This window comes from Blennius ocellaris (assembly GCF_963422515.1).
Source record: "Blennius ocellaris genome assembly, chromosome: 3".
NCBI classification, from domain to species: domain Eukaryota; kingdom Metazoa; phylum Chordata; class Actinopteri; order Blenniiformes; family Blenniidae; genus Blennius; species Blennius ocellaris.
Window position 1 is genome coordinate 33870229 of NC_137652.1, and position 13990 is coordinate 33884218.

The following is a 13990-nucleotide window of genomic DNA, read 5'->3' on the forward strand; positions in this document are numbered from 1 at the left end:
GTGTCGTCTGGTGTTGACCAGACTGTGTCCTCTGGTGTTGACCTGGCTGTGTCCTCTGGTGTTGACCTGGCTGTGTCCTCTGGTGTTGACCTGGTATGTCCTCTGGTGTTGACCTGGCTGTGTCCTCTGGTGTTGACCTGGCTGTGTCCTCTGGTGTTGACCTGGCTGTGTCCTCTGGTGTTGACCTGGTGTGTCCTCTGGTATTGACCAGACTGTGTCCTCTGGTATTGACCTGGTGTGTCCTCTGGTGTTGACCTGGCTGTGTCCTCTGGTGTTGACCTGGCTGTGTCCTTTGGTGTTGACCTGCTGTGTCCTCTGTTGTTGACCTGGTGTGTCCTCTGGTGTTGACCTGGTGTGTCCTCTGGTGTTGACCAGACTGTGTCCTCTGGTGTTGACCTGGTGTGTCCTCTGGTGTTGACCTGACTGTGTCCTCTGGTGTTGACCTGACTGTGTCCTCTGGTGTTGACCTGGCTGTGTCCTCTTGTGTTGACCTGGTGTGTCCTCTGGTGTTGACCTGGTGTGTCCTCTGGTGTTGACCTGGCTGTGTCCTCTGGTGTTGACCAGACTGTGTCCTCTGGTGTTGACCTGGTGTGTCCTCTGGTGTTGACCTGGCTGTGTCCTCTGGTGTTGACCTGGTGTGTCCTCTGGTGTTGACTTGGCTGTGTCCTCTGGTGTTGACCTGGCTGTGTCCTCTGGTGTTGACCTGGTGTGTCCTCTGGTGTTGACCTGACTGTGTCCTCTGGTGTTGACCTGGTGTGTCCTCTGGTGTTGACCTGGCTGTGTCCTCTGGTGTTGACCTGGTGTGTCCTCTGGTGTTGACCAGACTGTGTCCTCTGGTGTTGACCTGGTGTGTCCTCTGGTGTTGACCTGGTGTGTCCTCTGGTGTTGACCTGACTGTGTCCTCTGGTGTTGACCTGGCTGTGTCCTCTGGTGTTGACCTGGTGTGTCCTCTGGTGTTGACCTGGCTGTGTCCTCTGGTGTTGACCAGACTGTGTCCTCTGGTGTTGACCAGACTGTGTCCTCTGGTGTTGACCTGGTGTGTCCTCTGGTGTTGACCTGGTGTGTCCTCTGGTGTTGACCTGACTGTGTCCTCTGGTGTTGACCTGGCTGTGTCCTCTGGTGTTGACCTGGCTGTGTCCTCTGGTGTTGACCTGGTGTGTCCTCTGGTGTTGACCTGGCTGTGTCCTCTGGTGTTGACCTGGTGTGTCCTCTGGTGTTGACCAGACTGTGTCCTCTGGTGTTGACCTGGTGTGTCCTCTGGTGTTGACCTGGCTGTGTCCTCTGGTGTTGACCTGGCTGTGTCCTCTTGTGTTGACCTGGTGTGTCCTCTGGTGTTGACCTGGTGTGTCCTCTGGTGTTGACCAGACTGTGTCCTCTGGTGTTGACCAGACTGTGTCCTCTGGTGTTGACCTGGTTAGTCCTCTGGTGTTGACCTGGCTGTGTCCTCTGGTGTTGACCTGGCTGTGTCCTCTGGTGTTGACCTGGTGTGTCCTCTGGTGTTGACCAGACTGTGTCCTCTGGTGTTGACCTGGCTGTGTCCTCTGGTGTTGACCTGGCTGTGTCCTCTGGTGTTGACCTGGTGTGTCCTCTGGTGTTGACCTGGTGTGTCCTCTGGTGTTGACCAGGCTGTGTCCTCTGGTGTTGACCATGTGTGTCCTCTGGTGTTGACCTGGTGTGTCCTCTGGTGTTGACCATGTGTGTCCTCTGGTGTTGACCATGTGTGTCCTCTGGTGTTGACCTGGTGTGTCCTCTGGTGTTGACCTGGCTGTGTCCTTTGGTGTTGACCTGGTGTGTCCTCTGGTGTTGACCTGGTGTGTCCTCTGGTGTTGACCAGACTGTGTCCTCTGGTGTTGACCTGGTGTGTCCTCTGGTGTTGAACTGGTGTGTCCTCTGGTGTTGACCTGGTGTGTCCTCTGGGGTTGACCAGACTGTGTCCTCTGGTGTTGACCTGGTGTGTCCTCTAGTGTTGACCTGGTGTGTCCTCTGGTGTTGACCTGGCTGTGTCCTCTGGTGTTGACCAGACTGTGTCCTCTGGTGTTGACCTGGCTGTGTCCTCTGGTGTTGACCTGGATGTGTCCTCTGGTGTTGACCAGACTGTGTCCTCTGGTGTTGACCTGACTGTGTCCTCTGGTGTTGACCTGGTGTGTCCTCTGGTGTTGACCAGACTGTGTCCTCTGGTGTTGACCTGGCTGTGTCCTCTGGTGTTGACCTGGTGTGTCCTCTAGTGTTGACCTGGTGTGTCCTCTGGTGTTGACCTGGTGTGTCCTCTGGTGTTGACCAGACTGTGTCCTCTGGTGTTGACCTGGCTGTGTCCTCTGGTGTTGACCTGGCTGTGTCCTCTGGTGTTGACCTGACTGTGTCCTCTGGTGTTGACCTGGTGTGTCCTCTGGTGTTGACCAGACTGTGTCCTCTGGTGTTGACCTGGTGTGTCCTCTGGTGTTGACCTGGTGTGTCCTCTGGTGTTGACCTGACTGTGTCCTCTGGGGTTGACCAGACTGTGTCCTCTGGTGTTGACCTGGTGTGTCCTCTAGTGTTGACCTGGTGTGTCCTCTGGTGTTGACCTGGCTGTGTCCTTTGGTGTTGACCAGACTGTGTCCTCTGGTGTTGACCTGGCTGTGTCCTCTGGTGTTGACCTGGCTGTGTCCTCTGGTGTTGACCAGACTGTGTCCTCTGGTGTTGACCTGACTGTGTCCTCTGGTGTTGACCTGGTGTGTCCTCTGGTGTTTACCAGACTGTGTCCTCTGGTGTTGACCTGGCTGTGTCCTCTGGTGTTGACCTGGTGTGTCCTCTGGTGTTGACCTGGTGTGTCCTCTGGTGTTGACCAGACTGTGTCCTCTGGTGTTGACCTGGCTGTGTCCTCTGGTGTTGACCTGGTGTGTCCTCTGGTGTTGACCTGGTGTGTCCTCTGGTGTTGACCTGGCTGTGTCCTCTGGTGTTGACCTGGTGTGTCCTCTGGTGTTGACCTGGTGTGTCCTCTGGTGTTGACCTGGCTGTGTCCTCTGGTGTTGACCTGGTGTGTCCTCTGGTGTTGACCTGGCTGTGTCCTCTGGTGTTGACCAGACTCTGTCCTCTGGTGTTGACCATGTGTGTCCTCTGGTGTTGACCAGACTCTGTCCTCTGGTGTTGACCTGGTGTGTCCTCTGGTGTTGACCAGACTGTGTCCTCTGTTGTTGACCTGGTGTGTCCTCTGGTGTTGACCAGACTGTGTCCTCTGGTGTTGACCTGGTGTGTCCTCTGGTGTTGACCTGACTGTGTCCTCTGGTGTTGACCTGGCTGTGTCCTCTTGTGTTGACCTGGTGTGTCCTCTGGTGTTGACCTGGTGTGTCCTCTGGTGTTGACCTGGCTGTGTCCTCTGGTGTTGACCAGACTGTGTCCTCTGGTGTTGACCTGGCTGTGTCCTCTGGTGTTGACCTGGCTGTGTCCTCTGGTGTTGACCTGGTTGTGTCCTCTGGTGTTGACCTGGCTGTGTCCTCTGGTGTTGACCTGGCTGTGTCCTCTGGTGTTGACCTGGTGTGTCCTCTGGTGTTGACCTGACTGTGTCCTCTGGTGTTGACCTGACTGTGTCCTCTGGTGTTGACCTGGTGTGTCCTCTGGTGTTGACCTGACTGTGTCCTCTGGTGTTGACCTGGTGTGTCCTCTGGTGTTGACCTGACTGTGTCCTCTGGTGTTGACCTGGTGTGTCCTCTGGTGTTGACCTGGTGTGTCCTCTGGTGTTGACCAGACTGTGTCCTCTGGTGTTGACCTGGTGTGTCCTCTGGTGTTGACCTGGTGTGTCCTCTGGTATTGACCTGGCTGTGTCCTCTTGTGTTGACCTGGTGTGTCCTCTGGTGTTGACCTGGTGTGTCCTCTGGTGTTGACCTGGCTGTGTCCTCTGGTGTTGACCTGGTGTGTCCTCTGGTGTTGACCAGACTGTGTCCTCTGGTGTTGACCTGGTGTGTCCTCTGGTGTTGACCTGACTTTGTCCTCTGGTGTTGACCTGGCTGTGTCCTCTGGTGTTGACCTGGCTGTGTCCTCTGGTGTTGACCAGACTGTGTCCTCTGGTGTTGACCTGACTGTGTCCTCTGGTGTTGACCTGGCTGTGTCCTCTGGTGTTGACCAGACTGTGTCCTCTGGTGTTGACCTGGTGTGTCCTCTGGTGTTGACCTGGTGTGTCCTCTGGTGTTGACCTGGCTGTGTCCTCTGGTGTTGACCAGACTGTGTCCTCTGGTGTTGACCAGACTGTGTCCTCTGGTGTTGACCAGACTGTGTCCTCTGGTATTGACCTGGTGTGTCCTCTGGTGTTGACCTGGTGTGTCCTCTGGTGTTGACCAGACTGTGTCCTCTGGTGTTGACCTGGTGTGTCCTCTGGTGTTGACCAGACTGTGTCCTCTGGTGTTGACCAGACTGTGTCCTCTGGTGTTGACCTGGCTGTGTCCTCTGGTGTTGACCAGACTGTGTCCTCTGGTGTTGACCAGACTGTGTCCTCTGGTGTTGACCAGACTGTGTCCTCTGGTGTTGACTTGGTGTGTCCTCTGGTGTTGACCAGACTGTGTCCTCTGGTGTTGACCAGACTGTGTCCTCTGGTGTTGACCTGGTGTGTCCTCTGGTGTTGACCAGACTGTGTCCTCTGGTGTTGACCTGGTGTGTCCTCTGGTGTTGACCAGACTGTGTCCTCTGGTGTTGACCTGGCTGTGTCCTCTGGTGTTGACCAGACTGTGTCCTCTGGTGTTGACCATGTGTGTCCTCTGGTGTTGATCTGGTGTGTCCTCTGGTGTTGACCATGTGTGTCCTCTGGTGTTGACCTGGTGTGTCCTCTGGTGTTGACCTGGCTGTGTCCTTTGGTGTTGACCTGGTGTGTCCTCTAGTGTTGACCTGGTGTGTCCTCTGTTGTTGACCTGGTGTGTCCTCTGGTGTTGACCAGACTGTGTCCTCTGGTGTTGACCTGGTGTGTCCTCTGGTGTTGACCTGGTGTGTCCTCTGGTGTTGACCTGACTGTGTCCTCTGGGGTTTACCAGACTGTGTCCTCTGGTGTTGACCTGGTGTGTCCTCTAGTGTTGACCTGGTGTGTCCTCTGGTGTTGACCTGGCTGTGTCCTCTGGTGTTGACCTGGCTGTGTCCTCTGGTGTTGACCAGACTGTGTCCTCTGGTGTTGACCTGACTGTGTCCTCTGGTGTTGACCTGGTGTGTCCTCTGGTGTTGACCAGACTGTGTCCTCTGGTGTTGACCTGGTGTGTCCTCTGGTGTTGACCAGACTGTGTCCTCTGGTGTTGACCTGGCTGTGTCCTCTGGTGTTGACCAGACTGTGTCCTCTGGTGTTGACCATGTGTGTCCTCTGGTGTTGATCTGGTGTGTCCTCTGGTGTTGACCATGTGTGTCCTCTGGTGTTGACCTGGTGTGTCCTCTGGTGTTGACCTGGCTGTGTCCTTTGGTGTTGACCTGGTGTGTCCTCTAGTGTTGACCTGGTGTGTCCTCTGTTGTTGACCTGGTGTGTCCTCTGGTGTTGACCAGACTGTGTCCTCTGGTGTTGACCTGGTGTGTCCTCTGGTGTTGACCTGGTGTGTCCTCTGGTGTTGACCTGACTGTGTCCTCTGGGGTTTACCAGACTGTGTCCTCTGGTGTTGACCTGGTGTGTCCTCTAGTGTTGACCTGGTGTGTCCTCTGGTGTTGACCTGGCTGTGTCCTCTGGTGTTGACCTGGCTGTGTCCTCTGGTGTTGACCAGACTGTGTCCTCTGGTGTTGACCTGACTGTGTCCTCTGGTGTTGACCTGGTGTGTCCTCTGGTGTTGACCAGACTGTGTCCTCTGGTGTTGACCTGGTGTGTCCTCTGGTGTTGACCTGGTGTGTCCTCTGGTGTTGACCAGACTGTGTCCTCTGGTGTTGACCTGGTGTGTCCTCTGGTGTTGACCAGACTGTGTCCTCTGGTGTTGACCTGGCTGTGTCCTCTGGTGTTGACCTGGTGTGTCCTCTGGTGTTGACCAGACTGTGTCCTCTGGTGTTGACCTGGCTGTGTCCTCTGGTGTTGACCTGGTGTGTCCTCTGGTGTTGACCTGGTGTGTCCTCTGGTGTTGACCAGACTGTGTCCTCTGGTGTTGACCAGACTGTGTCCTCTGGTGTTGACCTGGTGTGTCCTCTGGTGTTGACCTGGTGTGTCCTCTGGTGTTGACCAGACTGTGTCCTCTGGTGTTGACCTGGTGTGTCCTCTGGTGTTGACCAGACTGTGTCCTCTGGTGTTGACCTGACTGTGTCCGACCACTTTAGTGTGTTTCTTCATGTCACCAGTTGTACCCAGCAGGGGGCCCCGGTCAGAACGATGAGGAAACGCTACATAACTTCTGGGTGGCTGAACACACTAGTTGTGTTTTTAATGTTGAGACCGTGGGGGGTGTTGCAGGCAGCTGCTGAAAATAACTAAAGAAATAACTTGTAGTTTAAATTAGTTATTTTTTAAAACTAGTACTCAGTGACTCAGTGCACTGACACCCTGATCACTGTTGGGGGCAGTAGTGCTCATTTTGAGTGAGAAGAAGAGGAAGGGAGGGAGAAAATGGAGAAACGTGGTTCATTCAGGCAGCTCACGCTGAAAAAACATCGGTGACGATCAAACCGGTCCCGGGCCAAGTGGAGAGAGTCAGTGCCGGAGTGTCGGAGTGTCGGAGTGCCGGAGTGTCGGAGTGCCGGAGCGTCGGAGCGTCGGAGCGTCGGAGCGTCGGAGCGTCGGAGCGTCGGAGTGCCGGAGTGCCGGAGTGTCGGAGTGTCGGAGTGTCGGAGTGCCGGAGCGTCGGAGCGCCGGAGCGCCGGAGCGTCGGAGCGTCGGAGCGTCGGAGCGCCGGAGCGCCGGAGCGCCGGAGTGCCGGAGTGTCGGAGTGTCGGAGTGCCGGAGTGTCAGAGTGTCGGAGTGCGTCGCTACAGCCAGACTCGTCTGACGAGTCAAGTAATTTCAGCGAGCCTGACCCGGATTTGTCTGATGAGTGGTTAACTTCCCAGATGGAGCAGGGGAGACTCATCACACACACACACACACACACACACACACACACACACACACACACACACACACACACACACACACGCGCATACATACTGTGCAAAAGTTATCTTTTGTCAAGCATTCAAAGTACAGTATTTGTAAATAAATTGTTTCATTGTGCATCAAAAGTCCTTTCTCAGTGTTTTGGTTGTTTCATAGAAGGGAAACACTGTTGAGATGTTTGAGGTGTCAGTACAGCAAAAGATATTAACGTCAAAGTCACTGTTCTGCTCCACATGTTTCTTTTCACAAAAAGCTCATTTTCTCGGTGCTTTGGTCCAAAACTGTTATTTTTGGCAAAACCAGCTAATGTGCTACAGTCGTTTCCGAAAGAAACAAACGTTCTTTTCCTGATGAAAGCAGAGAGTGTCTTCTTTCTCTGGGTACCTTCGGTGTTTACATAGTCATAGAACACAATATTCTGTGGGTCTTGAAAAATCGGTCAAAATGCTGTGAAAATGGCTGGCAGCCTATGAGTTAAGGTAGCAATGGCAACACTGAGTGATAAACATCAATGTTATGTAATGATCTCAATGGAAACTGTATATCAGAGGTGTCCAAACTGGGTCCTGGAGGGCCCCCGTCCTGCAGTTTGTCCCTGCTTCAGCAGACCTGTATGGAATGATGATGTCATCACCAAGGTTGTGACAAAGCCCAACAACAAGCCCCTCATTGGACAAGCCTGCTATACTGGACAGTGTTTCTCTTCGTAGTGTCTGTGCTCAACCAATACGTCCTCCTGACTTCCACACTCAGCAGTTGCGGGCGATTTTAGTAACCACCTCAACCTCGTCGTCATTTCCTGGAACACCACATTTTTGGGCCAATCATCCACACGGCGTGGCGTTTTCGGAGACTGAGAACTTTTTTTTTTAAACAAGTTCTAGAGTGAAGGCACTTTCTACCACATTTTTGCATTTTCAGTATTTTCTCCGGTTTTGGTGTATTTCTGTGGTAGTGATATAGTGCCACCTACAGGGCTGGCATACATATTACATCAATTCCAGTAATTGTTATGGTGCCGTGTGGGCTGGAAACTTTCTAAGAACTACGGGGAGAAAAAGAATGACTTTGGGTGGTGTGGGCAGGGCCAGAGATTGATTATTGGTTCACATCTCATCATGCCCTTCAAAAGCTGATCTTGTGTTCAATTGGCAATATTGTTATTTGAGATCATTCGCCACCGCTTTGGGTTATGCTGTGATTTAAAAGGTTTTGTTTCAGTGAACCAAGTCCACCTGTTCTTACCTGCAGCTGCATGACCACATAGTTGAATTTGTCATTCCTGCCACATCCAATAAATTTACAGACGTGGTTTTTTCCTGGATGACAAAAAGACAGAGACAAAACCTTCTAAATAAGTTCATCACCAATGCAAAAGAACATATACTTTTTGTACACAAAACAAAACTTTCACTTTAAAGGTTGAACATGTGTGGCTCTAGATGAACTTTATTTGTAGGAAAGAAGTTTATACTTTGTTTTTGGTCATTAAGGTTGGCGTAGTCCAACTATCAAATTGAAAAAAAAAGAGTGAACTATGCCTTTTATCTTGTGTGCTATGTTTGTTTCTCCTCAGGAACACATTTTTGTGTCTCATATGTGAATATTGTTGAGTTGAATTTAAAGTATCTTGTAAGGATGAACATTATCTACACTAAGCACTACATGAACAAAATCTTTGAATCTATATTTTAAAGATATTTGGTCTTCCAACTGTCGGAGTCATTAGTGACAGTGGTTTGATACACGTTCTCCTGAACAATGAGAAACAGCTGAAAGGTCTGGCAGATTGTTTCAGGCTTTGTGAGGCTGAACCGTGGCGACGGAGATGCTGGCTGTGTCTCACCCTGCAGCTTCTTCAGCACCGCCACCTCCATCTTCAGCACCTGTTTGGGCTGCTGGGCCGACTCCACCTTCAGAGCCACATTTTCCCGCGTCAGCAGGTCCAAGGCCTCGTAGATCTCCCCGAACCCTCCTCCTCCAATCTTCTTCAGCTGAGACACACACATTTCACCGTCACGGAAAGGACTTGTCACGCCGACAGACACGTTCACTCTGCAGCTCGACAAGCTGCTCACTTCACGTGAAACATGACAGAGTGATGAGGCAGCATCACCACTGATTCCATGTAAAGTCCAGCTGTGGTCCAGAACGTCACAACACGCTTTTATCTTCAATCACACAAACTAATTATTTCACTGGTGTGTTCATCATTAGCACTCAATGAGTGGGTGGGGAATCTACACATCAATACAATCACTTCTACTTCTGCATTGAGGCAACAGAAACAAAGCAAAACCTGAGATGTGTTGATACATTTTGTGTCACAAAGCACAGAAACACAGTGACAAAACATAGAGCAGCTTCATGACGAGTATGCAGATCGGATGTGGAGCTGCTGAGGAGAGCTTTCTGAAACAAACACATTAAAATGATCCCGTTTCCAGCAGATCGTTTTGAGGAGAAGGTTTAATTGAAGAACTGAAAGAACCAGCTGGCTCTCTATATATCTTTCCTTTATTCCTCCTCCATCCTTTGCTTATTTCTACATTTACACTTCCCATGATAACTGCTGTCTCTTCCATTCTTCTCCTTCAGTTATTGCTTTGTTTCTTCCTGGTGTGTCTTTGGCTTATGATGTGCCGGACTTCAGCGGACAAATCTAATTGATCAGTGAAGTGCAAAATGCCTGCAGGCTCCCTGTCAGCTGAAAGGAGCAGCGTTACATAAGCCCTTGTTCAGGAAGCAGATCAATCTCAAACACTGTTTCTCACATCACCGTCGTTTGTTTAAAAAAATCTTTACAGTGAATATCAGATTGCAAAACAAGTATCAAGTTCTGGAGGTGAAAACCAATAATATGTAATAAAGGCAATGGTGCCGATATGCGACAATGAACTGGTTCAAGACAGGAACTGGTTTTGTGTGTGTGGATCCAGCTGGACAGCAGCTCAAAGAAGCTTCCGGGCCGCAGTTAAGAAACGTCCTCTTGAGCAAAGTTCAAGACATGAAGTAAAAAGTGATCACATTTCAAATACTCGGAGGGACATGCATTCTTATTTTAGCATCTTTGTTTTCCCAATGTTTGGATTGGAAAGCTTGTCTCACATCAAACTAATATTTGGGCCATGTTGACGATGTTCCTGGTTTTGGAGGGGTGGGGGTACAGCTGAGGTCAGGAGGGCCGCTGCATGACCTCCCCACAACGCCTTGACTCCTCTGCTGTGGGTTTAAATCACATCATTTTGTGAAGTTGACTTCTCTGATGTGAAACGAAGTTAAGGGCTGGGTGATAAGACAAACATATCGTGACTTTTTGGGGAAATAAAATCACAATTACGATTTAATCACAATTGTTTTTTGCATTGGTTGAGTTCTTGCAAATTGAGTTTAATTTGCAAGAACCTTTCTGAAGATAGTTTAATTTATATAATTTGTACAATTGTGCAAACATGTGCAAATAAAGTAAACAAACTATCAGGGAAATAACACTGATAAAGTGACCATTGCAACATAAGAACTAAACTGTGCCTGGCTTTTGAGGTAAAACATGAACATGAAAATGAAAATAAAAAACAAAATATCAAACAATTCAAATAATACTAAAGACTCATTTCAAATGGGAGCACACACACACACACACACACATATAAATCTGGCATAAACTAAGGCAATTCTCACCAAATGTCAGGTGCACCTGCCTGTGCGCTTCACCTTGTGCTTCCAATTAACCAATGGCCTCCTCCTTCTGTGTGCTCCACCTGTGTGTATTTAAACTCTAACCCTCAGTTGTCTTTGTCGGTTCGTCTTGTCAACATGTCTCGCCTCTTGTCCCCCCTCTCGTTGTGTCGCTCCTGTGTTTTCCTTGTGTTTTCTGGACTTTTGTTTCAATAAACCTGGTTTTTACCTGAGTCTGCGTTTGGGTCCACCCTGCAAATCCATGACACCAAAACTCTAAATAGCTTATCGAAAAGAGTCAAATAAAAATGCAAAATTAAGTAACTGAGGTTATTTCCTTTCATTATACTTTTTATTTTGAACATGCTCAAATTGAAATATCAAAATTGACAGTACACACCAATAAACCAAAATTTAACCAATCAGTGACTTAGTAACTGTAAAATAGAATCATTTTGCATGTCCAAAAAGGAGTATAACTTATTAAATCTGACCACTTCTCTATTAAGAAATATCTAAGCACTATTATAATAAGGTGAATTATCGATTGAAATGTATGAATACGTTACACTTTTCTTTTTTTTAAAGTATATATATATGTGTGTGTGTGTGTGTGTGTGTGTGTGTGTGAGAGCAATGATACTATTGGAAATATAACAAATGAAGACATACGTACATGTTTTCTATGACAATAGGCAACACATCCAGTTCCATCTGCTCACACACCTGATCTTTGTCCTGTGCAGTGATTTAAACAATGAAACTCTAATGTCTCGAACCTGATCATTATCCAACAGCACGTGATGCACCGCTGTCGGCCTCCTCGCTGGATTGAACTCAAATTATATTTCTGGAATTGCTCACTGCTCCACTTGAACTATCACTCAACCTGCATAGACGTGAGACACATGGTTGGAAAACCTTTTCACTGCACGAGAAAAGAGAAACAAGGAAACAGGCCAGGGCTAACCAGGATGGTGACAGAGCGAGAGCTAACTCCTGAAGGAGAGCCTAGTGCTGCACCGGCCCAGAACAGACACCGTCAGCCACACTGACAATGGCTTGAACAGGTGACTCAAAATATTGACCAGATGCTGGACACTAAACTGAGATGTGCTAGAGGGGCGGGCTCTGTGTGTGACTGGCCAATCAGAGAGCTGAAGACAGTCAGTTACCAAATGAGGATTTTGACGAGATATTACTCGGATCATGCTTGTACTCATCAAAAATGCTTTATTAGTACCAGATGCTCGTCTGAAATGAGTATCCAGCTCATCCATGATCATCAAGCAGCAATTACAGCCTCATCAACTATTATGTCTATTGTTCTGTGTGGCTGAAACATTAAGCTCATGTCAGAACTGTGGATGTGTTCTGCTTACGATTGGCCGAAAGACTGTGATGACCACCCGAGGAGATCTGGGCTCTCCGACCCACGGAGGTGAACTTCCTTCAATACATTTTTGGAGGTATTTGATGTCGGACTGCATTTCTTTGGAAAGACTAAGATTCATGATTAATAATCAAAAGGACCTCTTTACAGCAAAGTTCAGCAGAGTGTTGGAGTATCTGGGAAATCAGAGGTCAATCTGAATTTTTAGACAATCTGCATTGGTACTGTGCTGAACTGTTATCATTTTGTAAATGTTCAATAAATACAATGTTAAACACATTTAAAAATCCAACAGCTTTTGAGCATGTTACTGCTCAGACATCTAGTTTCTCTCTCCTTCTAAAAAGGAAGGCGTTATGACGGCTCACGTCTGAACAGGGTTTGTGCAATGCAGCCACGAGCAAATTACAGTTGTCATTTTGTTGTCCAAAGAAAAAAAAACTGTATGGACTTCCACACAATGGAGGTGGGGTTTCCTTTCGGGACCAACTCCTTGTTTCTTCTTCAGCCACGCTGAACACACGCTGGTAATGCACTGTGGTTGGTGATTCAGGTGCAGGCGCCACGTCGGCTGCGTCAGCATAGAACTGCAACATCTAGACTGCTCCTCAGATGATTCTATGATCTCTCTGCTTCGTCAGATCACCAACACATTGGAATCTTGAACGATCTTAAATCGTCATATCGCACACCCCTATATAAAAATTCTCTGGACAAACATAAAATAGAAATGTTCATTTGTTAATCTTGTTAAGATTAAAAAATAAACCTCATGCACTGCGTGGAAACATCATTTATGACAGTATATTGTGCAAGCCGAGATCACAATGACAATAAATGATGCTGTGCAGACTTAATAAATCACCTGTGATTTGCTGTCTGGAACGTCACTGAAATCTTTTGATTTATTCTCAGTTCATGTGTGAAAAGGAAAACAGACAATGTCCTGAATCTTTTCAGAGTCATGAAGCTTCCTGACTTACCACTTTCCATCGATCTTTGACCATGCAGTTTGGCGGCAGGATGTCGGCCTGCTCGGACGTCCCGTTCATGTTGGCGTGGTCCTGGAGACCGGGGACTAGGCACTGCATCTGCCAGCCAGACAGAACACGAGCAGCTCCCAGCTTAAAAGAGCCATTTATCTGTGGGAGACAAGAGCAGAACACTAGATCAAAGAAAAGGCAACACAGTCGGTACACTGGTAAACTCAGCTTCACGTCAGAAACCAGCCCGTCTGTCCACATCCCTGTGTGTGGAGAATAATAACATCCAGTACATCAAGAAGCATTCAGAGATGGCAAGCTGCCATTAAAGGCCATTCTTCAGCTATGTCAGGCCACAGGCTGGTGGTGGAGGAGGTGTTGGGCTTGGGAGGGGGATGCACTAGGGTTGAGGTGGGCAAATGGTATTTGCAGTGACTGGAGCAAATATACCTGCAGAGGAAGCAGCCGGAAGCAGCTCATATCCTGACAGTTTGACGCTGCAGAGCCCAAACCGGTGAAGAACAGAACATCTTCTGAACCATTGAAAGATAACTCAAGCATTTTGATGGGGTTCTACACAACTAAAGCAGACTTCATTAAAAAAACTAAACAAAAAAAACATGCCCATGGCCTATTTCAGAGCCTCATCTCTCTGTACTCACAATGAAATAACCATGAGAGACTTTCCTACTTGCTTGGTTTGAAATCCTCTCTCCTTACGTGCAACACTAATATGCAACCCTGGGCTCAATGTGTGGACGGCAAGGCAACGTGTCTGGAGCAGAGGCTGTGAAACCTTCACTTTCCCTGGACTGCAGAAAGTACACACAAAACAGATTAGTGCTGTTGACTTTATTGTTCTAACGTACATTATTTGCCAGTAAATGTTTTCAAATCTAAAGTCAGATACAAACCTGAGATATATTG

General features: G+C 48.7%; 1 protein-coding gene across 1 annotated transcript in view; it reads right to left on the reverse strand.

Annotated features, from left to right (window-relative positions):
- LOC308146460 (tau-tubulin kinase 1-like) overlaps positions 1 to 13990 on the reverse strand; it is a 190782-nt gene that overhangs the window by 144579 nt on the left and 32213 nt on the right. The window contains exons 2-4 of the mRNA XM_080518287.1: positions 13064 to 13222; positions 8856 to 9003; positions 8255 to 8328 (exon numbers count right to left, since the gene is read on the reverse strand). Coding sequence (XP_080374413.1) covers positions 8255 to 8328; positions 8856 to 9003; positions 13064 to 13171 — 330 coding nt within the window. The 5' untranslated portion in view covers positions 13172 to 13222. The remainder of the gene's footprint in view (positions 1 to 8254; positions 8329 to 8855; positions 9004 to 13063; positions 13223 to 13990) is intronic.